This window comes from Carcharhinus amblyrhynchos, chromosome 26 (assembly GCF_965287045.1).
Source record: "Carcharhinus amblyrhynchos chromosome 26, sCarAmb.v2.hapA, whole genome shotgun sequence".
In the NCBI taxonomy this organism is placed as follows: Eukaryota; Metazoa; Chordata; class Chondrichthyes; order Carcharhiniformes; family Carcharhinidae; genus Carcharhinus; species Carcharhinus amblyrhynchos.
The window spans coordinates 35,773,007-35,796,772 of NC_137349.1; the positions used below are offsets into that span (position 1 = coordinate 35,773,007).

Here is a 23,766-nt window from a genome sequence, read left to right on the forward strand (position 1 = left end):
TCATCCATTAAGCCTTCTTACCAAAACAGTCACGCGTCAATTGCCCTTTGGTACATCACGTACAAGTCATATCACATTGATGAGTCAACGACTTTGGGATAGAAATTGTAATGCAAGATTGTGCTGCAATTCAAATTTGTATGAAACCTGGACATTAAGAATTAAACTGATACGAATTTAAAAATTTCAACACGGCATTTAAACGTTAAAAATGTCGCGAACAGAAGTGTATAAGTAATGAAACATGGCACAGCCCAACATCTCGAGCAGCTATCTTTAATGTGAACTATGCAGAGCATACTGTAACAGCAGAGAATTAAACAAAACCTCATGCAAGGTAACTACTAGTAACTCTTACATATTAAAAACTGAACTTGCATTAAGAGACCAACCACAAGGCAAGGCCACCTTAACTGCTCCAAAAAAAAGGTATAATCATGTTTCACTGATTCAATGCATTAAGACGCACTTTTTTTATTCAGTCATGGGACTTGGGCGTAGCTGGCTGGCCAACATTTATTGTCCATCCCTAGTTACCCTCGAGAACGTGGTGGTGAGCTGTCTTCTTGAATCACTGCAGTCTACGTTCTGTGGATTGACCCACAATGCCATTAGGGAAGGAATTCCAGGATTTTGAACCAGCGACTGCAAAGGAATGGTGATATACTTCCAAGTCAGGATGTTGAGTGGCTTGGAGGGGAATTTGCAGGTGGTGGTGGTCCCATTTATCTGCTGTCCTTGTTCTTCTGGATTGAAGTGGTCATGGGTTTGGAAGGTGCTAAGAATCTTTGGTAAATTGCTGCAGTGCCTCTTGTAGAGGCTGCTGCTGCTGAGTGTTGGTGGTAGAGGGATTGAATGTTTGTAGATATGGTGCCAATCAAGCTGGCTGCTTTGTCCTAGATGGTGTCAAGCTTCTTTCTTGAATGTTGTTGGAGCTGCACCCATCCAGGCAAATGGGGACTGTTCCATCATGTGCCATGTTTCATTACTTATACACTTCTGTTCGCGACATTTTTAACGTTTAAATGCCGTGTTGAAATTTTTAAATTCGTATCAGTTTAATTCTTAATGTCCAGGTTTCATACAAATTTGAATTGCAGCACAATCTTGCATTACAATTTCTATCCCAAAGTCGTTGACTCATCAATGTGATATGACTTGTACGTGATGTACCAAAGGGCTCCTGACTTGTGCCTTGTAGATGCTGGCTAGGCTCTGGGCAGTCCAGAGGTGAGTTACATGCTGCAGTATTCCAAGCCTCTGACCTGCTATTGTAGCCACTGTGTTTATGTGGTGAGCCCAGCTGAGTTTCTGGTCAATGGTAACCCCAAGGATATTGACAGTGAGGGCAGTGGTTAGAGTGTCTCTTTTTGGTGATGGTCACTGCATGGCATGTGTGAGACACAAATGTTATTTGTCACTTGTCAGCCCAAGCCTGGATATTGTCCAGATCTTGTTGCATTTGAACATGGATTGCTTCAGTAACTCAGGAGTCACAAATAGTGAACATTGTACAATCACTGGCAAACATCCCCACTTCTGACCTTACGATGGAGAGGTCATTGATGAAACAGCTAAAGATTGTCAGGCTTAGGAAACTGCCCTGAGGGACTCCTGCAGGGATGTCGTGGAACTAAGATGACTGGCCCTCCACAACCACAACCATCTTATGTACCAGATATGACTCTAACTAGCAGAGAGTTTGCCCCATGATACCCATTGATTCCAGTTTCGCCAGGACTCCTTGATGCCACACTTGATCGAATGTGGCCTTGATATTTAATGGCTGTCACTCTCACCTTACCTCTGGAATTCAGCTCTTCAGTCCATGTTTGAACCAAGGCTGTAATGAATCAAGAGCGGTGAAACCCAAACTGGGCATCACTGAGCAGGTTATTGCTCAGCAGGTGCTGCTTGATAGCACTGTCAATGACCCCTTCCATCACTTTACTGATGATCCAAAGTAGACTGATTGGGCAGGTTGAATTTGTCCTGCTTTTTGTGTACAGAACATACCTGGGCAATTTTCCACATTGTTGGATAAATGCCAATGTTGTAACCGTGCTGGAAGAGCTTGGCTAAGGGAGCGGCAAGTTCTGGAGCAAAAGTCACCAATACGATTGGTGGAATGTTATCAGGGCCCATTACCTTTGCAGTTTCCAGTGCCTCCAACTGTTTCTTGATACCAATCAAATTGGCTGGAGACCGACATCTGAGATGTTGGGGACCACTGGGGGAGGCCGAAATGGACTGTCTACTCTCCACTTCTGGCTGAAGATTACTCCGAATAGTTCAGCCTTATCTTTTGCACTGACGTGCTGGGCTCTCTATCATTGAGGATGGCAATATTTGTGGAGCCTCCTCCTCCTGTGAGATGTTTAACTGTCCACCACCATTCTTGATTGGACTGTACAGCTTAGATCTGACCTGTTGGTTGTGGGGTCACTTAGCTCAAGCTATCATTTGCTGTTTTTGCACCTGGTAAGGATGCACATCACTTCATTCATTCACTTATGGGAAGCAAAACAGGGGGGGGGTGGTGGTGGTGGTGGTGGTGGTGGTGTCAAATCAATACATCACCCACTGAAGAGTCCGACCTTTTCCCTGCAACTACACAGCTTGATGTCACTCCCATTGCTTCCAGTATAAAGCTCCAGGAGTAAACAGGCTCAATACGAAACGGGGAACCCAGCTCAAAAACTGCCCGAGTACTGGAATTGTACAATCTATTTAGCTGCCATTTAAGTCTTTGACATTTACTACTCAGACAGCAGCTAATTGTTTTTATTGTGGAAGACGCAAGTAAGCAAACAGTGTAAATGGACTGATCTTTAATAGTCGATTAATGTTGCCAGGTTGTTTTCAGCAAACAAAAAACTATTAACTTATTTATCTGTAGTTTAAAGTTTTGCTGCAATTCTTAATTAGCATTATTTTTCAACTCTCCAAGCAATTATGAACATTCTCTAGGAATTAGGAAAACCCCAGAATGACCATGCCATAAAACATCCCTCAGTTTAGAGAAAAGGATGTGGTGGAGTTGTACCTCTGCTTAGCTCCTTGACCACAACTCCAACGAGGCTCAAAGTCTCCCTTTTCCCTTCCCATGTATGCAATCACATTGTCAACAGATGTGGAAATGGCAGATTCAATACTTCTGGAGCAATCATTCCATATTTTAATAATTGAAGTACTTTATCATAACAAGCAATTATGTTACAATACAGTGTATTTTAATGTATATGTAATGAGACCATGATGTCAACTAATGCACTGATCTCCGTTTTTCAGTAGACAAAAATAAATCAAACAATGGGGTTACAAAATTCGCTATTGAACAATGATATCATGAACACATTTCCATTTCAAGGAATCTGAATGTACAGAGACTACTTCATAAGGCATAAATCATGTACATTAATTAAATTTACCTACGCAATTCAGAGGGAAAAAAAATATCAAGTCACAGATTTTCATTTCCTCTGAACAAAGAATCATCCAAAGTAAACCATGTCCGATTTATTATTGCCATCAGACAGAAGAATCCAGTGGAAAGAAACTAAACTTCCTGTTCACTGACCTTACTTTGGTAGTTTTACTGTCAGCTGTGTGTGAACCGCACTCCAGAAACTAACAACATAGGAGTCTGATAAGATTAGCAATAGGGTAGCCTGTAGTTTCATGGAATCCGGTGTTCGCTCGGTCAGTCAGTTATTTCCACTGCTATGTCAGCTCATGTGCCTTGCTGGCAAATAAACCATCAATGCCGTCAGCCTTTCTGCGAGTCTCTAATAAATCATTCCTTTATGAGCACCTTGACACTGACCATGGCCAGCTGATCATGTAAAGGTATTACAGCCAAGTCAATCACATTTTCACCCCATGTCCTTACTTGCCTATTTGTGGTTATTTCTGCCTATTTCAATGACTAAGTTTCAGTAGTGGGGCTCTATCAACATTCCCTTCATAAACCGTTCACACTTCCCCAGCTGAGTGGAGCAGAGATCAAACCTGGAATCACTCGGATGATTGGCTTGGTAAACCATCACCAGAGCTTTTATTGTACCCTGACAACTTTTTATTTGATTTTGCTGTATTTATATTTAGCTATATCTGTTTACCCTTTCTCCTCTGCGTGCATTGACCTAACCTCCTTTCCAAATCAGGACTCTCACTGATAAAAATCTACTCAGTGATGAACTGAGAGCAACCTTGGAGCTAGCTCATTTTCAAGCAGTCAAACCTTGGGACATCAAGCATTGAGCTGGTTATGTCAAAGAATTAACCAGGCAATATCCAAGCTGCTTTTTTTTTGAGCATGATATTGGGAATTCCAGCTGTTTAATGCGATAACTGCAGCCCAGTGGAGCAGGCACTGCAGAAATGAGCTCTCTCACCGGTGGTTAATTAATCTCTGAGGGAAGGAAATAACTACAGGTAAGAGTCCAAGAAGATAAAGCCCTGAAAAATAGCTCCCTCACCCCAAAATTATTTAGTTGACTATTTTTTAGCCTCACAACTTTTAGTTTCATTCTTAATCACTGTCTTCTGAACTTGTAGAATTTCAGCTCGCAGTACAACACCACAACAGTAATAAAAGTTGCTCATTATGAAACTAATACCTATTCATGTAATATTAACCTAAACTGCAAAAGATCGCTATTTGTATTTTTTTGTGTCTTCCCCATACCTGCTTTTTCCATCTCCAATTTTTCATTTCCCTCTCTGCAATAGTTTTAATTTTTACATTTTTAAACTTGTACTACAGATCTCCCACCAGCCAGTGGGAAATAGAGGAACAGATTTGTGGACAGATTATGGACAAATGTAAAAACAGTAGGGTTGTTTTGGCAGGTGATTTTAACTTCCTCTATATTGATTGGGAATCCCTTAGTGCTAGAGGCTTGGATGAGAGGGGAACTTGTTAAGTGTGCCCAGGAGGGTTTCTTGAAGCATTATGTAAATAGTCCATATGGGAAAAGAGCCATAATCGACTTAGTATTGGGGAATGAGCCCAACCAGGTGATCGAAGTTTCAGCAGGGGAGCATTTCAGGAATAGTAACCATAATTCCATAAGTTTCAAGTTACTTATAGATAAGGAGAAGCATGGCCCTTGGGTGAAAGTGTTAAAATGGAGGAAGGCTAGCTACCACAATATTAGGCAAGAACTGGGGAACGTAGATTGGGGGCAGCTGTTTGAGGGTAAATCCATATATGTCATGTGGGAATCTTATAAAGGCCAACTGACCATCAGGACCAGCAGGATCAGGATCAGGATCAGGATGGCAAGATTCAGGAACATTGGATAAGCTTACTCAAAAAGAAAAATGAGGCATACATGAGGTTTAGGAAACTGAACACAGACAGAGCCCTGGAAGAATATTTCAAAAAAGCAGGAAAGAACTTAAACAAGGAGTTAGGAGCATTAAAAGGGGCTTTGAAATGCCCTTGGCAACAGGATTAAAGGAAAATCCCACAGCATTTTATACATATATAAAGGAACAAGAGTTTAGAAGGATGAGAATGGATCTGATTGAGGTATGCAAAATACTAAAAAAGATTGATAAATCCTTTATTAAACACAGACCAGATGTTTCCTCTTCTGGGGCAATCTACAAGAGATCACAGGTATAGGTTGAGAGGTGGTAGATGGATTTGAAACGAGGAAGAGATCAGCCATGATCTGATTGAATGGCGGAACAGGCTCAAAGGGCTGAATTGCCTACTTCTGCTCCTAATTGCCTCACAGCACCAGGGACTCGAGTTCAAGTGGGTTGACAGGGAAATGATAGATCCATTCAAGAACGAAGGAGGGAATTTATGCGTGGAACCACAGGAAATGGGTGATATCGGTAACAAACACTTTGCATTAGTATTCCCAAAGGAGAAGGACATGGTGGATGGTAAGTCTAGAGAGAGATATGTTGATATTCCCTGGCATGTTGATATAAAAAAAGATGTTGGTGTTTTGGAAAGCATTAAGATAGTCAAGTCCAAAGACTTGATGGGATCTATCCCAGAATACTGAGGGATGAAATTATTGGGGCCTTTTATGAAATCTTTCGTAGAGTCTCTATAGGGCAGAAGGAAGCTATTTGGCCCATCTAGTCTGCACCGACCACAATCCCACTCAGGTCCTATTCCTGTAACCCCACATATTTACCCTGCTAATCCCTTGACAGTAGAGTCAATCATCATGGCCAATCAACCTATCCTGCACATCTTTGGAGTGGGGGAGGAAACCCACGCAAACATAGGGAGAATGTGCAAACACCACACACACCCAAGGCCGGAGCTGAACCTGAATCCCTGGCGCTGTGAGGCAGCAGTGCTAACCACTGTACAGCCATGCTGCTTTATATCCTCTTTAGTCGCAAGAGAGGTCCCAGAGGACTGAAGAATAACCAGTGTTGTTCCTTTGTTTAACAGGGATAATCCGGGAAATTACAAGCTGGTAAGCCTTACATCCAGTGGCAGGAAAATTATTGGAGAAGATTTATAAGGTCAAGATTCACTCACAATTAGAACATATGGACATATTAGTGAAAGGCAGCTTAATTGTGGGACACAGCCTCCCCTGCACAAACTTGATTGGGCTTTTTGAGGAAGTGACAAAGATGATTGATGAGGAGAGGGTGGTGGAGGTTCTTTACACAGATTGTAGCAAGGCTTTTGACAGTCCCTCATAGCAGGCTGATACAAAAGGTGACGTCACATGGGATCCACGGTTAACTGTTAAGATGGATGCAGAACTGGTTTGGTCATAGAAAGTAGAGAACAGCGGTGGAAGTGTATTTTTCTGACTAGAGATTTGTAACCCAGTGGTGTTCCACATGGATCAATGCTAGGACTTCTGTTTATATATAAATGATTTGGATGAACATGGCAATTAGGAGCAGAAATAGGCAATTCAGTCCTTTGAGTCTGTTCTGCCATTCAATCAGATCATGGCTGATCTTTTCCTGGTTTCAGATCCATCTACCGCCTCTCAATCTATACCCATGATCTCTTGTAGATTGCCCCAGAAAAGGAAACATCTGGTCTATGTTTACTTTATCAATCCTTTTTAGTATTTTGCATACTTCAATCAGATCCATTCTCATCCTTCTAAACTCTAATAAATATAACTGAGAACATAGTGGTCTGATTAGTAAGTCTGCAGATGACACAAAGATGGGGGAGCTATGGATATTGAGGAGGATTGCCAGAGAATACAGCAGGTATTCCCTGGCAATCCTTCAGCAGGTAGGCTGGAAACTTGGACAGAGAAATGACAAATGGAATTTAATCCGGATAAATGTGATATGATGTACTTTGCAAGGTCTAATGCACGGCAGAAGCATATAAAATGACAGAAGCATTAACATACAGAGGGATCTGGACGCACAGGTCCACAGTTCCTTGTAGCAACACAAGAGGATAATGTGGTCAAGAAGGCATAGGGCATGCTTGCCTTCATCAGTCAGGGGATACAGTAGAAAAATTGGCAAGTCATGTTGCAACTGTATAGAACTTTAGTTAAACCACATTTGGAATGTTGCATACAGTTCTGGTCACCACACTACCAGAAGGATGTGGAGGCTTTGGAAAGATAGAGAAAAGGCTTTGGAAAGATAGAGAAAAGGCTTTGGAAAGATAGAGAAAAGGCTTTGGAAAGATAGAGAAAAGGCTTTGGAAAGATAGAGAAAAGTTTTACCAAGATGTTGCCTGGTTTGGAAACCAGGGATTGGACAAACGGTTTGTTTTCACTTGAACGCTGGAGGCTGAGAGGCGACCTGACAGAAGTTTACAAGATTACGAGAGGCATGGATAGAATAGATAGTCAGAATCTTGTTCCCAGGGTAGAAATGTAAGTTACTAGGGGACAAAAGGTAAAAAGGAGAAGTTTAAAGGGGATCTGAGGGGTAAGTTTTTTTTTAAAACAGAGGGTGGCAAGTGCCTGGAATGCACTGCCAGAGGGGGTGGTAGAAGCAGATATAATAGCAAACGTTCAAGAGGCAACTTAACAGATACATTAATAGGCAAGGAAGAGGGAAACGAATCGTGTAGAAGCATAAGATTTTTCTTTAGTTCAGAAACGTGTCATGTGTCGGTGCAGGCTTGGTGGGCCTAAAGGCTTGTTCCTGTGCTGTTCTTTGTTCTTTTTATAAATGTATTTTTCTATTTAATATAACCATTTTCAGAACTGAAATCTTCACTTTCCTTCATTCTTCCTCTTCACGCCTTTTAACATCCATCCATTTTAGATTATGTTATTTGAAAATGAGTTTCAACAGAAATAAAGTTTTGAGAGATCACACAGAGCTGATCAGAAAAGCACCCTGATTAATGGAATGCAAATGGGAAAGAGTCAATTTCTAATGCATTTTTTTTAAACAGGTCAAAACAGAGTGATACTGTCAATAAGATAACTGATCATCATACTCTGGAGTCACAGAGCTGGGACATGCACATTTGTCCATGAAACTGATTAATAATTTATTGCCTATTATAGATTATGGAATAAAGAATATCTGGTCTGAAGCATTCAGTTTTACTTTGGTTCTGCAATCATAGTTGAAGATGAATAAAACTGAAGATAAGTAAAATGAAAATAAATGCAAGCATCCTCATCACTCCTGAAGACCACTCCAATGCATCAGTGAATCTTCGTAGGTATTCTGAAATATTCTAAAAGATTAAAGCAGCAACTCAATTAAGTACTCTGATGCATCAGTGTTTTGATTAGCATCTTCATTCCAGTTTGCAGCTGTCTAGATAAATTTAACCTTTATATTCTTCCTCTTTCCCAAGTCCACTTGCCAACCAATCAGCACTTTATGTAATTATAAATTGCTGCTCCCCCATTACTGTTGGAAAGTTTTCACGAGCTAGCCTGATGAGTGCAGGATGAAAAGCTTTGATAACATGCTTTTTTTTTTCAGCAGTACTGTTTTCCATCTTCACCATTCATTGCATAAAACTTGTCATGACTTGCATGTATTACTTCAGATACTCGTTCACATTAAAATACACTACTTAACCCATTCCCAGATTGTTCATCACTCTGAACGTTATTAATATTTGCTGTAGAAGCAAAGAAAAAATAGTGTGCAAAAAGAGACCATTCAGCCTATCCTATCTACACTGACCACCTGACAATCTAGTTTGGTCACGTAAATTAGAGCCAAGTGACACCGGAGCAACTTCTAGTGAAGTTGCTTAGCTCTGTTTATTCATTGCTGCTTATGGTGATGGCATATAAGTAGTGTTATTTTGCAGTCTCATCAAGTAGACACCGCATTTTTAGGTATATCTCCTGGTCAGGCATTTTTAGGTATCTCGGGTGTTGCTCCTGACATACCCTCCTGCACTCTCTATTGCAAGATCAATAGTATCTGTCCAGAATGGGTGGCACAATAAATTCAAAATCTAACACAATTATCTTATAGGAAAATTTTGTGAAGTCTGCTGAGATGCAGAGAATTCTATTCTTTGATTATTGTAACTGAAATTACTTTAGGAAATAGCAATCTGTGTATTAGTGGCCACCATGTACTGACAATCTACTTTAACACATATGGATTGCCCCAAGTTTATCAGAAAGTATCACAAAGAAAACTTGTATGAAAAAGTCACAGCTAAGTGCTTACCCTGTGGCGAATTGGTGCAGTCGGCCAAGTGACAGATACCTGACACAAGCATATGTGATACACTTGTTGAGTGCAAATCAAAATATTCCATACACAGCACAACCATCCCTCACAGAGCAATGGCAAACTTAGTAGTAAGCTAGTGGCTTTTCAGGGAGTCACTCACTACCAGTACAAAAATCAAAGCCTGGTTATCTGCCAGTGCAGGTTTCTACAATTGACAAGAATTCTTAAGCAAGTTGCCAAAGTAGATGATCCCACCTGGATTCATCTGATTTAGTCCCAAAGTGTGCAAAAAAAAGGTTTGCAACAATAATAGCAAATTGGGAAACTAAAGGCTTGAGTGTGATTTCACATCCTCAGCTGCTTCAGTAACCTGCAAGATTACCTATAACGTCCTCACACTGCAATCAATACTTGCATCATCATCCATAGGGTGCTCAGGAGGGAAAATGTTACTAAAAATGTTCAGCTGTTCAAAACAACCTGCGGAGACTGTGTGATTTTGCAAAGCAAAATTTTAAGAATCAAACTTGGAACTTTCCTGCTCAAATGACTTACACAGTACATCCATGCCCTTGATTTGTAACTTAAAAATATATTTACTTTGTTAGCACAACATGCACTACCCACCACACAATAAACTGCAATCAATCAGGACAGGCAAGTCCAAAATATGTATAAGCCCACATGATGAGATGCAAGATTTTGTAGAAATTTATGGACAAACGCACTCAAAACTAGCTGTTTGTAAAATTAATATTTGTTTTATCACAATAATACAAACATCAATATGCTGTTCAAACTGTAAGGCAAACATTGACTCTGTGGCAAATGATTGCACAGTCTACAGCCCAAAAAAATTGTTTAGTTCGTTAACATGAACACAAATGTAGCCTGTAACCAAACTGCTGTAACAGATTCTAACCATTCCCTGTGCTTGCAAACAAATAGCTGACCTATCTTCACCTCCCTGGTACATTACAGAAAATTATATAACTGATTGGTTCATTCTCTCAGCCAATATACACGTTAGACAATATACAGGCGCTCCTAATTTTTTCCCTCCTACTCCCAGCAATTGCATTATACATAATGCACTCAGTATTCCTCTTCTCATCACTACCAATTGTCCTAACTATGACATTAAACTAATGGAACATTGGAACTTTACAGCTGTAAAAAACATGTGCCCTGCACTGCCCTGTGTACACGCATTGAGGTGGAACAAAGATGCTTTAAATTTATCCATTTACTTTGATACTCAACAGGGAGACAATAATCTATATTCTGCAATGGATTGCCTTTCAGTGCAGTAAATACACTCTGCCTGAATGGATATCGAATGGCCACCACTTTATAAAACAGATGGAATTTTTTCTGCAGTCAGAACCGTGTACAACAGGCAGGAGGCATTCCATGCAGGCAACATAGCCAAGCAGACAATTCCACTCCCACAAAACACCCTGGCATCATTCTGAAATTTAGACATAAATCCTGAATAACCATTTTCAGCTGCTGAGACTCATTAACTGGGTTTCCAAAGTTAAAACAAATCCAGGCTGAAAGATTTGGGATCCCTTTTCTCCCCTGCTAAAGGGCAGCACATACCAACTCCATTCAGCTCCTGCCTCACCCAACTAAAAAAACTGGCTCATATCACCTACTTTAAATTTGTTGACCTGTGAAAATTGACACCTGCAGTAAATTACTTCAAAATGTAAAAGAAACAACAAAAGTTAAAGGTATTTTCAATCTAACCTTTTAGGAAGAAAAAAAATTTGCAAAAAAGGTAATAAAAGATATTTAGCATGCAACCCACTTGGACCATATCCCTCCACACCCCTCTCATCCATGAACCCATCCAAGTTTTTCTTAAATGTTAAAAGTGACCCCGCATTTACCACTTTATCCAGCAGCTCATTCCACACTCCCACCACTCCTCTTGCACCTTTGGTTATACTCATGCATACTCCCCAAACACATGTTGTTTTGAATTTGATAGACTTGGTCCAACAAATTGCATGTCTGGGCTAGAGATTCTAGTATAGTTTTTTGTATTTTATCTTCTCTAGAAGGATTCCTTGTAAAAGTTAAATCACTGAATCAGAGGATGAGGAGGGGCCTGAGTAAGGTTTACAGGATTATGACAGGCTTGGATAGAGTGGGTAGTCAGTCTTTTTCCCAGGGTTGAAAGGTCAGTTACTCAGGGTCATGGGTTGAAAGTAAGAGGGGGAAAGTTTTTAAAAGGGACACAAGGGGCAAGTTTTTCACACACGGTTAACGCCTGGAGTGTGCTGCCACAGAAGGAGGTGGAAGCAGATTCTGTATCACATTCAAGAGACATCTGGATAGATACATGAATGGGAAGGGAATAGAAGGATATGGAGGCAAAAAAATTAGATTAGAAAGGCATCTGTGTTGGCACAGACTTGATGGGGCAAAAGAACCTGTTCTTGTGCTGTACTGTTTTTTGTTGTTTAAGTTAATGAGTCACAAATGAAAGCATGCAAATATATCATGTCTGTCATCAATTGCTTTCTTTTAAAAAATGAATACATATTTCATACTGGGTCATATTCAATGCGAAGGACTGCAAAGTCAAGTGGATTGAACATCTTTCATCTTCTGAACTTAAGACTCCCCATTATGACATTAACGGAAGAACTATTTACACCACCAATAGAACCCTTAAGTATGTCCTGCCACACCTGGAACACCATTCTGGTCAGCATATTCAACTGCAGTTTAGTAGGGGTTTTTACTTAAACAGTTCATAGGGGTTTTTACTTGAACAGTTCTATCTGGTCTAATGCTGCAGCACTAACAGTGGTTTGGTAAATACAGCACAAACCTAATAATAAACTTCCAGAAATGGGCCAGGAACACTTTATGTACTAAACCAGCAAAAATATCAGCAACGATAATAGCTTTTCTTAAAAAAAATTACACAGTGTTTTCCCCACCACTTCAAGTGAAGCCACAAATAAATGAAACCCACGGTTGTTCAGCATATTGAGCTCTTGTTCTCCATGGTTACTGCTCTCGTAATTCACTGCAGTGCAGTCCCATGGGGGCGGGATTGAGGTGTGAAAGAAATGCTGCTTCAAAGCAAAGACAAGTTTTCAGAATTACCTACACAACAGCATCCTCTTGTGGAATAAACTGGAATGTTTTCTATTTTACAGCAAATAAACGTATTTGTAGTCTTTTGTTCCCAACCAAAGGAACCATGCAAAACGTGTCCAACAGTGGACCATTATAGCAGATGAGAGATGTTCAATCCACTTGACTTTGCAGTCCTTCGCATTGAATATGACCCAGTATGAAATATGTATTCATTTTTAAAAGAAAGCAATTGATGACAGACATGATATATTTGCATGCTTTCATTTGTGACTCATTAACTTAAACAACAAAAAACAGTACAGCACAAGAACAGGTTCTTTTGCCCCATCAAGTCTGTGCCAACACAGATGCCTTTCTAATCTAATTTTTTTGCCTCCATATCCTTCTATTCCCTTCCCATTCATGTATCTATCCAGATGTCTCTTGAATGTGATATAGAATCTGCTTCCACCTCCTTCTGTGGCAGCACACTCCAGGCGTTAACCGTGTGTGAAAAACTTGCCCCTTGTGTCCCTTTTAAAAACTTTCCCCCTCTTACTTTCAACCCATGACCCTGAGTAACTGACCTTTCAACCCTGGGAAAAAGACTGACTACCCACTCTATCCAAGCCTGTCATAATCCTGTAAACCTTACTCAGGTCCCTCCTCATCCTCTGATTCAGTGATTTAACTTTTACAAGGAATCCTTCTAGAGAAGATAAAATACAAAAAACTATACTAGAATCTCTAGCCCAGACATGCAATTTGTTGGACCAATTCTATCAAATTCAAAACAACATGTGTTTGGGGAGTATGCATGAGTATAACCAAAGGTGCAAGAGGAGTGGTGGGAGTGTGGAATGAGCTGCTGGATAAAGTGGTAAATGCAGGGTCACTTTTAACATTTAAGAAAAACTTGGATGGGTTCATGGATGAGAGGGGTGTGGAGGGATATGGTCCAAGTGCAGGTCAGTGGGACTAGGCAAAAAATGGTTCGGCACAGACAAGGGCCAAAAGGCCTGTTTCTAAGCTGTAATTTTCTATGGATTATAACAATTTTTTTTGAAATTTTCCCTCCCCTTCAAAGCAAAAGTCCCAAAAGAATACCTGCAACGAGAAGTTGAGCTGTTAGGTGAAAATAGAAGTCTATAAAGTGAAGCTTTGTTGAAGGACTGCAACAAAGGAAATTATGATTTGGAATGTCGCAAAGTTGAGAACAGCTTGAAGTAAATGAAGTGAGACAACTGGTTTTATCTGTTAGGATTCACAATTCCACTGATGCAGTAAGAGAAAGGGTTGATGAAGGTAATGAAACTGATGTGGTGTATCTAGACATCCAAATGACATTTGGCATATGCCAAAGGAGAAGAAGTGATTTGCCAGTTCAACCTAATTAAATAATCTCTCTACATACCAGGATTTGGGCTCCCCAAAGTGCAAGTAGTTAATGCTGTAGAGGTCCATATCTTCAGTGTGCCAGGCAAACGTAGTTTTCCACATCCCGAAGTACAAGTATGGAGTATTCACGCCTTCAATCACAATTCCACACTCCTGTTCCACCATATCTAGCAATGTGTTGAGACTCCCAATATTCCACTCTTCAATATTCTACAAGGAAAGGCAAGAGAAAACACAACAATTAAGGATAAGTCAACCATCCTGCAATATTTGTGGCAATACCCCAGGGCTAACATTTCAAGTCTGAATGATTCTTCATCAGAGCTCTGTTCTCTCTCCACTGATGCTGTGAGACCTGCTGAGACTTTCAGCATTTTCTGTTTTTATTTCAGATTCCAGCATCCACAAGTAATTTGCTTGTATCCTGGAATATTGTTACTTGCATTAAAATTAAAATCCATTTGCCTGTAAAAAGCAACCGTTCACTTCCACATACTGCATTGGCAACTAACATTTAGATGCTGCAATACTTACAGCCAATATCTAACGTAGCAAGATCATGAATACTGATAGATTTTTAATAAAACCTTCACTGGTTTAAAGTACAGGCTAACAAAATGGTCAAAGTAATAATTAAACCAATTATTCACATCATATTTCAAAGGAATATATTTATGACTAATTCAAGTTCAGCAAAAGAACAGCTGTGTTGGTGCATGCAAACAGTATAGGTCTCTGCTGTATCTCAATCTCAAAGATTGAACAAGAAATAATTTAAATCATCCTGAAGGGACTGCCATAAATTAAATGGGAGATCTATCAATCTTAACAGTACACCATCTGCTTTTCAGCCAGAAAATAAGAGGGAACCCAAATCTACACCAACACAACTGCAACAGCGTTTGCATATTAATCATTCCCCTCCACTGCTGCCCAAGCTCCTCTCCCTACCACCATCTGCCACCCCCTCCACCTCTACCAATTAAAATTGACATTCTGATCTGGATCAACAAGTAATGACTTGACACTAAAAAGTACCCGTGTCATTTCACAGAAAATGCCTAGATTTCATCTACAAAGTCAGTTCAAAAAATGTTGAAAGTGACATGCATCAGACAAGTGATAAGTCAATAAATCCCTTATCACAGTACTTATAGCTCTACTAGAATTCATATACACTGCCAAACTAAAATACAGTCGGCCAATCTTCATTTGCTAACTTTAATTGGTTTGTCCCCCCAACACAGACTTGGTGTCCGTAGAGGACATACAATTGGCTTAGTGTTTCTAGCCTATAGAGAGGAAAATCAGCCGAGGTTCCCATTCATGAATACTGCTCAATGGCCTCACTGCTGGAACGCATCTGTGTGAACACCAATGATGCAGGATAAAACTTGGGGGAAATGAAGTTCTGGTGGCAATGTCACAGGATGACTAATCCAGAGACTCAACTTAATGTCCAGAAGTTCAAATCCCTCAGGAGTTGGCAGAATTTAAATGCGATTAATTACTGAACTCAGTTAATTAATGAAAAATCTGGAATTGAAAGCTGGTCAGCATTGCCTTGAAATAATCAATTACTATAAAAGTCCATCTGGTTCACTAAGGCTCTTTAGAGAAGGGAATCTGCCATCCTTACCTGGTCTGGCCTACATGTGACTGCAGACCCACAGCAATGGGCTGGACTGTTAACTGCCCTCTGAATTGGCATAGCAAGCCAATGTTCATTAGGGATGGGCAATAAGTACTGGTCTTGCCAGCAATGCAGGCATTCCAATAAATAATTTGAATGAACACACACACAGGTGAAAAAAAGGTACCAAAATTTGAGAGCTGTAATAATCACTTAGGGCAATAGAATTCTAATAGATATGAATTGTCTTTGCTCATCAGCTCTTCAGCTGTAGTGGGAATCCATTAACAACGAGAGTCAACGGGAACAGTGTGCTTTTAGTTATTTTTAAGGTAAGGATTTGATAGAGCAAGAGAAATTTTATACATTTGGGGTTTGTTGGAATGGAGACCAAATAGTTGGAATACATTCTTCCATCTCATGTCTAATTCTAGCCTGCTGTATTAAACTACCTAACCCTTCTTGCATACACAGTTAAAAGGTCCACTTTGACATATGATGGTAATGTGGCCGCAATCCAGTTCCCAGTAATGGAAATCAGCAATTCAGAACTGTTTGTAATGCTGCAATCTTAACTCAGATCACAGAGTATTGTAGCAAACCCTGGAAAGGAAATGACTTGCATTTAATCACACATGGAAGAAATTTGGTGCAACATTTACCCAAGTTGTATCTACACCAAGCTCTACGTTAAAAATTTTGAGGGATCCAGTGCCTCCTGTTCAGAAACCTTACTTGTCTTTGAAAAATCTGATCAATCAATTTTTACTGGTGTAAATTCTCTATCATCATTTTCATTCAATTTTACTGCCATTTGTCTTGAATTGTTGCAGTTTTTGACCACAAGGTGGTTCAATGGAAGGAGTTCTGAAGCCTCTTCCAATATCTTTGCCAGTTTGCATATTCAAAACCTGTATTCATTAAGCAGCCACAGGCAGTCTGAGCAGTATTTTGTTGCTTTTTAAACGTTTACCCTGTCTTTATCGACCCTTATTTGTTAGGTTTACTACATTGTTTACATTATTTACTGACAGGAGGATTTAATTTACGAAGCCTGCTCTGCCAATCAAGAACAAGATAATTCCCAGTAACGTACAACTCGCACTTGTTAGTCAAGAATCTACCGACCTCTATCAAAGAGCAAAGAACAAAACAACACAGGAAATAGGCCCTTCGGCCCAACAAGCCCGTGCTGCCATTTTAACATTCAGTGAATGCCTCATCTACCTATGACTTTTCTCTACATCAGCTTTGGGGACGTCTAATTTAGGGACAATTTGTTTCGGCTGATTAGCCTAAAAGCACGTTTTTGGGGTGTGGGAGGAAACTGGAGCACCTGGGGAAAACCCATGCAAGCACGGGGAGAATGTGCAAACTCTCACAGACACCGAACCAAGTCAGGGGTCCGACCCAGGTCCACGTATCTGCACAGCAAACAGTGATAGTCACTGAGCGTCGTGTTGCCCATCAGTTGGTCCAGTTTAAGCGTACCCTAACGACATGAAGCAAGCTCTTGAAGCAACATCCAAGAGCAGCCCTCGCACGACCCACTGCGCCTATCTGTAAAATGTTCAATGACCCTGCTTCCACTGCTCTCTAGGAATGAGTTCCAAACATACACAATCCTCTTCTCATCTCTATCTTAAATGGGAGACCCCTTATTTTTAAGTTGGCCACTAATTCTAGTCACTCCCACAAGGGGAAACATCCTTGCACCACCCACCTTGTCAAGTCCTCTCACATTATGGCAGCTGATGCCAGAAGTCAGAAATTCAAAGTAGCTACTTTGTTCTTTCACATAAACACTTCACAGGTCTCAAATAAGTTAGCAGTACTTTTGTGTTGATTTCTTGCTCCCACACTTATTTTGTACAAGCCATGGTTAGAGGTCTTGGCCCAGTGCAGACATAGTTAATGTAGGTTTTTGTTGGTAAGTTGCCACTGTTTTTCCCTTACCCTACTGAGGAGCATATAATGGTGCGTATACCATATAACATTTCTCAGGCTGTCAGTTCTGAGACTAAGGATTTAATAAATTCAGTGAGAAGTTGCACAGCACAAATCCAAAGCATAATTCATACTGAGCACAAACCAGTATATTGCCACTTACATGGTAGCAAGAAGTTCTGTTCAAAGCTCATAGCGCCAAAGTTCCTAACTTGCTGTACATAGGATTAACTACCAAGATCATTCTTTAAAAGATCAGCATTCTCCTTTGAAATGATACCACGACTTACATTATCATACAGTGAACCACTGATATCCGCTCCATAGATGGGAGACACAAACGTTAGATTCTTCCAGTATTTGCGTTCAAGGTCATCAAAATCTATATACCTTGGAGTACAATACCTGAAAGAGAAGGATTGTAAATGTATTTCCCATTGTTTTCTTTCAAAAGAAGCTGTTCTGGGTTGAAATGGGAAGCTGTAGAAGGGGAAATAGGATTGACGGTGTCCTTTTAAAAATCCCACTATGTGTTTCGAGAAGAATCTAAATGTTCACATTCACAGAAATTATAGCGTAGATGAGCCCATCACATCAATGCCAACAGGAGCGCGTCAACTGGAATCTAATTTAATTCAATTTTTCTATCTTTTCCCCATTTTTCTGTCCTTTCCCCATATTATTTTGATGCCCTCATCAGTAGATGAAATTTCATCCAGTCCTGTTACACCCCACTCTATAGTCCGATCTTTATCCCCTCGTGTCTAAGGAGCACAACTTCAGCACATCCCTTATCTGACACTTGCTGGACTGCTCATTCATCACTAGACCTGGCTTATTATGTCAAGCTCTACCTGGCTTTCATTTTTGTAACAAATATGTAATTTATAAGATCTGTTATACTTTAGGATGGTATCTTTAGTTTGGAGTAAAGGAAGGGGGTCGTGGGACCAGTTTTGAGGTCTGCCTGACAACAGGCCTGGATGACGTGGCTGTGAGAAAATTAAAGTGAGGCCCAGGGTGTTTTGCTGGAAAAAACATGCAATATGTTCACATTTGGAGACAATTGCAACAGCATGTGTGTTTACAATGGTTAGACAGATGTCTCCATAGTCCAAGGAAAGTATTGAGAATATCCACAGGTAAAAAGTTATGCTTTAAATTGACAACTTACTTACAGGCTAAGAGAGTTAGGGTTTCAATAATAATGAATTAGCATTTCCACTTGGATATAAGATCCATGGAAATTGGCTTAGAAGGGGAAGATTTTGAAGTTATTCCTGAAACACATAGACAAGTTACTCTGCCAGGAACCAGGAGAAAGAGAGCAGCTAGAAGCAAAAGTCTCAATGGTTTACTGCACAGGAAGGTGGGTGGAGATTGTGTTGCTTTAAAAAGACCAAGTTCATGAAGAATTGAAATGAAGCTGGAAGATTCGCTTAAGTTCTATTACAAGGATAATTTCACCATGTCGGATAGTTACCAGGATGGGAAAGGAATGGAAATAAACCTTTGCCTCTCAGTATTCCGGGATAGACCCTATCTGGCCCTAGCGACTTGTCCACCTTAACGTTTTTCAAAACCTCCAATATTCCTCCCTTTTTATCTCAAAATGTCCTAGAATATTAATATCCTCCTTTCATCCACCACCACATCCTTCTCTTTTGTGAACACTGGTGCAATGTACTCATTAAGGACCTCACCCACCTCATCTGGCTCCACGCACAAATGCCCTCCACTGTTCTGTGATGACAGCTAGCATCCCAATTACTATGGTGACAGTTAGTATCCCACAAATTTCCATATGGAATCCTTCAGCAACCAATGATATAAATATACTGACTGGCCCAGGGTCTTTGTAAGACATATTTTCCCACTTAAGTCACCATAAAGTGATGCCAAATGAAACACAAATCCTGGAGTTGAGGATTGAATACGAGGCTTTCCAGCATGAACATAAGAAACCCCACCATCCAAGAAATGAATTGACATAAGTAGAAGAGAAAGAAAAAGCCCTTGAAGATTCTTAAAAAGTTAAGATAAAGAGGCCACAGCTGTCAGTGCATTCCACCAACCCCCTCCCTCATCCCAAACCAGTGTATTTAAAAATGGTCCAAAAGCAGGAACATGACAGCAGAGCAGCATGTTATCTGGTGGCAAGATACTGAAGGCCCTCCCACCTCCATGGATATTTAAAATGCAGCATCTGAAGCTAGCATATTGGGTGTATAACAAATATCAGATAACAATTAGAACTATTTTGTCTAGTTAACATGTCCTTGGGCAGAATTTTACACCAGCAGGACTTTATGGTCCTGCTAAAGTCAATGGACTTTAGAACTCTGCATTTTACAGCCCCGCTAAAATAGGACCATAAAATTTCACTCTACAAATTTACTTAATTTCATGGTCTTATTTATCTTTTGTGTATCTTGCTATATACTTAATATATTTAATTTTATTCTTTTCTGGGGCAGGTTTTCACCATTAATTTTCTTCTGACAGCTTGGAGCAAATCTCTGATTTTTCTTGTGTGCTCTTCTGCGTATTTCTCACAATCTCCACTGTCATTTTAATTGGCCTTGTCATCCATTTAGTACATTAAATCACCTTATACTTATTTTCCTTCTATACATACAGCTGCATAATCATTTTTGTAATGGTCCATTAACTGTGACCTTAACAATTCTGTCCAGTTAATTTATTTTGTTTCAAACTGTACACCTTCAAATATTGCCTTTTCAGAAGAGTAATTTTTCTCTTGGATCTTTAACTTCTTTTATGACTACTGGCCCCTCAACATTCCACTACTTTTACCAAAGTAATCCTGATCACTTGTAACAGCACAATCTCAAATCGACATTTACCTCAGTTTTTTTGGCACATTCACTAAAAAACAAGCTTTAAAAATGGGTCTCCATACTTCTCACTGTTGGCCAGCTTCCTGTACTCTCCAACAGTCATGGATTTCTTCTGAATGTTGTACTGTGTGAAAAGCCCAGACTGACCAGTCACTACTTGTTGAATTGGAGCTGGGATGGTCATATCATCAATATCTTCATATGACTTCCTTGGTTTCCATTCTTTCGGGGGAATGACCTGGAAGCAATGCATACACACAATTTAGCCAAAGAAATTTGCAGTTACTTCATACCAAGGACATGTATCAATAATCTGCAAGTGAAGCAGAGCCTCAAAACCAAGGCAGGAGATAAAATAAAAAGCTTTTTTTCAGAGATTCAAGAAAATCTATGTTATGATAAACTTCATAAGGTATTTATGTTTCAAACAGTCCCTTTGATTCAACATTCAGAGAAGGGGATATGAGCTCTGATAGAATACATCCAGCGATAAGCCCATATGACAGAATACTAAATCAGCACAGCGACAAGCCCACGTAACCTGTTTGTCATAGGGGTCAAAGCTTATCGAAAGTAAGAAAATTGGGTCGCTGTTTTTGCTGCATGCAGTTTCACAGACTCTCAGAGCCAGCCAGAGTGTCTTTGGGGAAGACGACTCAAACCAGGTGCTGCTATGCCAAGCAGGCTTCTAGTGAAGATAGGCTCCCTGTTTGAAAAAACATAGCTTGTAGTGAAGGATTAAAAAAAAGTCCCAATGGATGCCTTTCTACCCCAAATCCATCTGAGTATTGAGTGAATTCTTTGTTTAAATGGACACTTTGAAAGGAGATTCACTGTGATGGGGCAGGCAGAAGAGATCCTATTAGAACTGGGAAGAACTTGGGCACTTTAAATGCAATACTGCGTTTCTACTGAGAGTATGTTATTTAAACGTGGCATGCAATCTTCGGTTGTATTAAGATCGTTTTATTCTTTCAAGGGATGTGGGTGTCGCTAACAAGGCCAGCATTTGAAGTCCATCCTTAATTGTCCTTGCCAAGGGTCGCTAAGAGCCAATCTCATTGCTGTGGGTCTGGAGTTAATGTAAACTAGACAAGGTAAGGATGGCATTTCCTTCCCTAAAAGAAATTGGTAAACCAGATGAGCTTTTACAACAATCGATAATAGATGTCATGATGGCCAGTACTGAGACTAGCTTTATATTCCAGATTCATTATTTGAATTTAAATTCTACAAGCTGCCATGGCTGAATATGAAAACAGGCCCACAGGCATTAACCTGAGCCTCAAGCAGACTGGTCGAATAACATTATCCCAGCACGATAATAGGGAATACTAATGTGATTGCCTTTTTGTCATTTAGTGTAACAGTTGTTTAAATAAGGTTTAGTTCATGATGATTTTAGTTTGTTACAGTAAATTTCTTAAAATACGAAAGCTTATCATGCAATTGTGTACGTTGGTCACTGAGAAATTTGTATATGAGGAAAGTTCCTCTCACCAAAATCAAAGTGTGCATTTGGTTCATCTGGCTGCACAACAAAGTAAAGAGACACAAAAAATGTACTGAAATATTTTAATACATTCCTTTATGCACTCCAGCGGGAATGTTCCCAGCACGTCAGGCAGTGGCGCAGCCCCCTCCCCCTGCGGCGAGGGATGCACAGTCTTCCTCCGAGGGCAGGTGAGGGGGCGCAGTCTCTCTCTCTCTGAGGGCAGACTGACACACAGTCGTTGTGAATTTCTCTCACCCTCCCTTCACAATACCTTTTATATGCACCTGATTACAATATTTGGTGGCAAATCAAGAACTGAAGTACCCGTCATTTCCATTTTTCAACTGTATAAACTTACAATCACGTAAGTTAATTTTATAAACATACAGTGTACACAAAATGCCAAGATTTTTTTTTCCAGATAATTCTACGCGTCTTTCCTCACTAGAGAAGGGCGCATTACAAGGCACAACCCCTGTAGGTGAATGGAATTTTTCATTCAACCCCAACATTCTGGGAACACATCACTTCAGGCAACATCAACTAGATACAGTGCAGAATAGAGGTGCTTTGGAGGAGCCAGGTACCCCATGCAGCAAGTGATTCCCCATTCCTCCCTCATATGTCTCAGGGTAAAGTTCTGTTGAAGATTGGAAAGTAGTCATGAAAGCGCATGCAGCGAAGAGCCAAGAAGGAATCTGGGATAACATCATTATAAATTACTGCAGGCACACAAAACATGACATCTCACTCAAGAATCAGACAGCGGAATCCTCAATTGGAGAATTCTGTTGTAATCAATTTGAAAGTAATCTGCTGTCGGTAATCATGCTGTAACGTCATTCCTGTTCCTTGTACATTCCAAGCCTGGGCAGGGATGAGGTGATTATTTCGTTATATTATTTGCATGATTATTAAATAACCAATTATTAAATAAACACTATTTGGATCAACAAATCTGATTGGATCAGGTAATTTAAAATGGTCATGCCTAACTCAAATTGAATGAAATGAGGAGTCACCTTTGCCAGACCAGCCCTATGAGCTCCCTGGGATTCAATGTACACAATATACTTCCCAAAATCTTTAAACTCTTCCATAGTTGGACGGAAGGTCATGATCTTGCAGTTAGGATTAGGAGGACCTGGATGTTCCGATGCCATTGTTGAGATAATTTCTATTTAGAAAAAAAAGATAAATTAAAAAGTTGCTGTATTCATTGACAACAAAACTGAACAAAGAAAACATAAATTTAATAAAGTGCTGCATACATTTAATGAAGTTAGTGCTCAAGAAATAAAAGGGACAATTATCACATGGATACAAAACTGCTTAAACGACACGAATCAGAATGGTAGTTAATAGTCATTTTTCAGACCGAAGGAAGGTTTGTAGTGGAGCTCCCCAGAGGTCGCCGTAGATATGATCTTCCCGATACATATTTATGACCTAGACCATCGTTAACAGGACAACTTCAAAATTTGAGACTGATGTAAAACTTGTAACAACTGTGAGGAGGTTAGTGTAGAACTTCAAAAGGACATGCAACAGAGAATGTTGGGAAAAACTCAACAGGTGTGGCAGCATCTGTGAAGAGTCAATTTGACTCTTCATCAGAATAAAGAGAGGGAAAATGTGTGGACATTAAACTTTAACTGGGTAGACTGCTATAAGATACAGCAACATTAAGA

At 40.0% G+C, this 23,766-nt stretch overlaps 1 protein-coding gene across 2 annotated transcripts in view; it reads right to left on the reverse strand.

The window, feature by feature from the left end:
- The window catches only part of kdm4b (lysine (K)-specific demethylase 4B), a 406,075-nt gene that overhangs the window by 302,134 nt on the left and 80,175 nt on the right, over nucleotides 1–23,766 (reverse strand). For both annotated transcript variants that reach the window (XM_080213068.1, XM_080213069.1), the window contains exons 3-6: nucleotides 23,098–23,252; nucleotides 20,643–20,818; nucleotides 18,010–18,124; nucleotides 14,156–14,349 (exon numbers count right to left, since the gene is read on the reverse strand). In XM_080213068.1, the coding sequence (XP_080069194.1) occupies nucleotides 14,156–14,349; nucleotides 18,010–18,124; nucleotides 20,643–20,818; nucleotides 23,098–23,238 (626 nt within the window). In that variant the 5' untranslated portion in view covers nucleotides 23,239–23,252. The remainder of the gene's footprint in view (nucleotides 1–14,155; nucleotides 14,350–18,009; nucleotides 18,125–20,642; nucleotides 20,819–23,097; nucleotides 23,253–23,766) is intronic.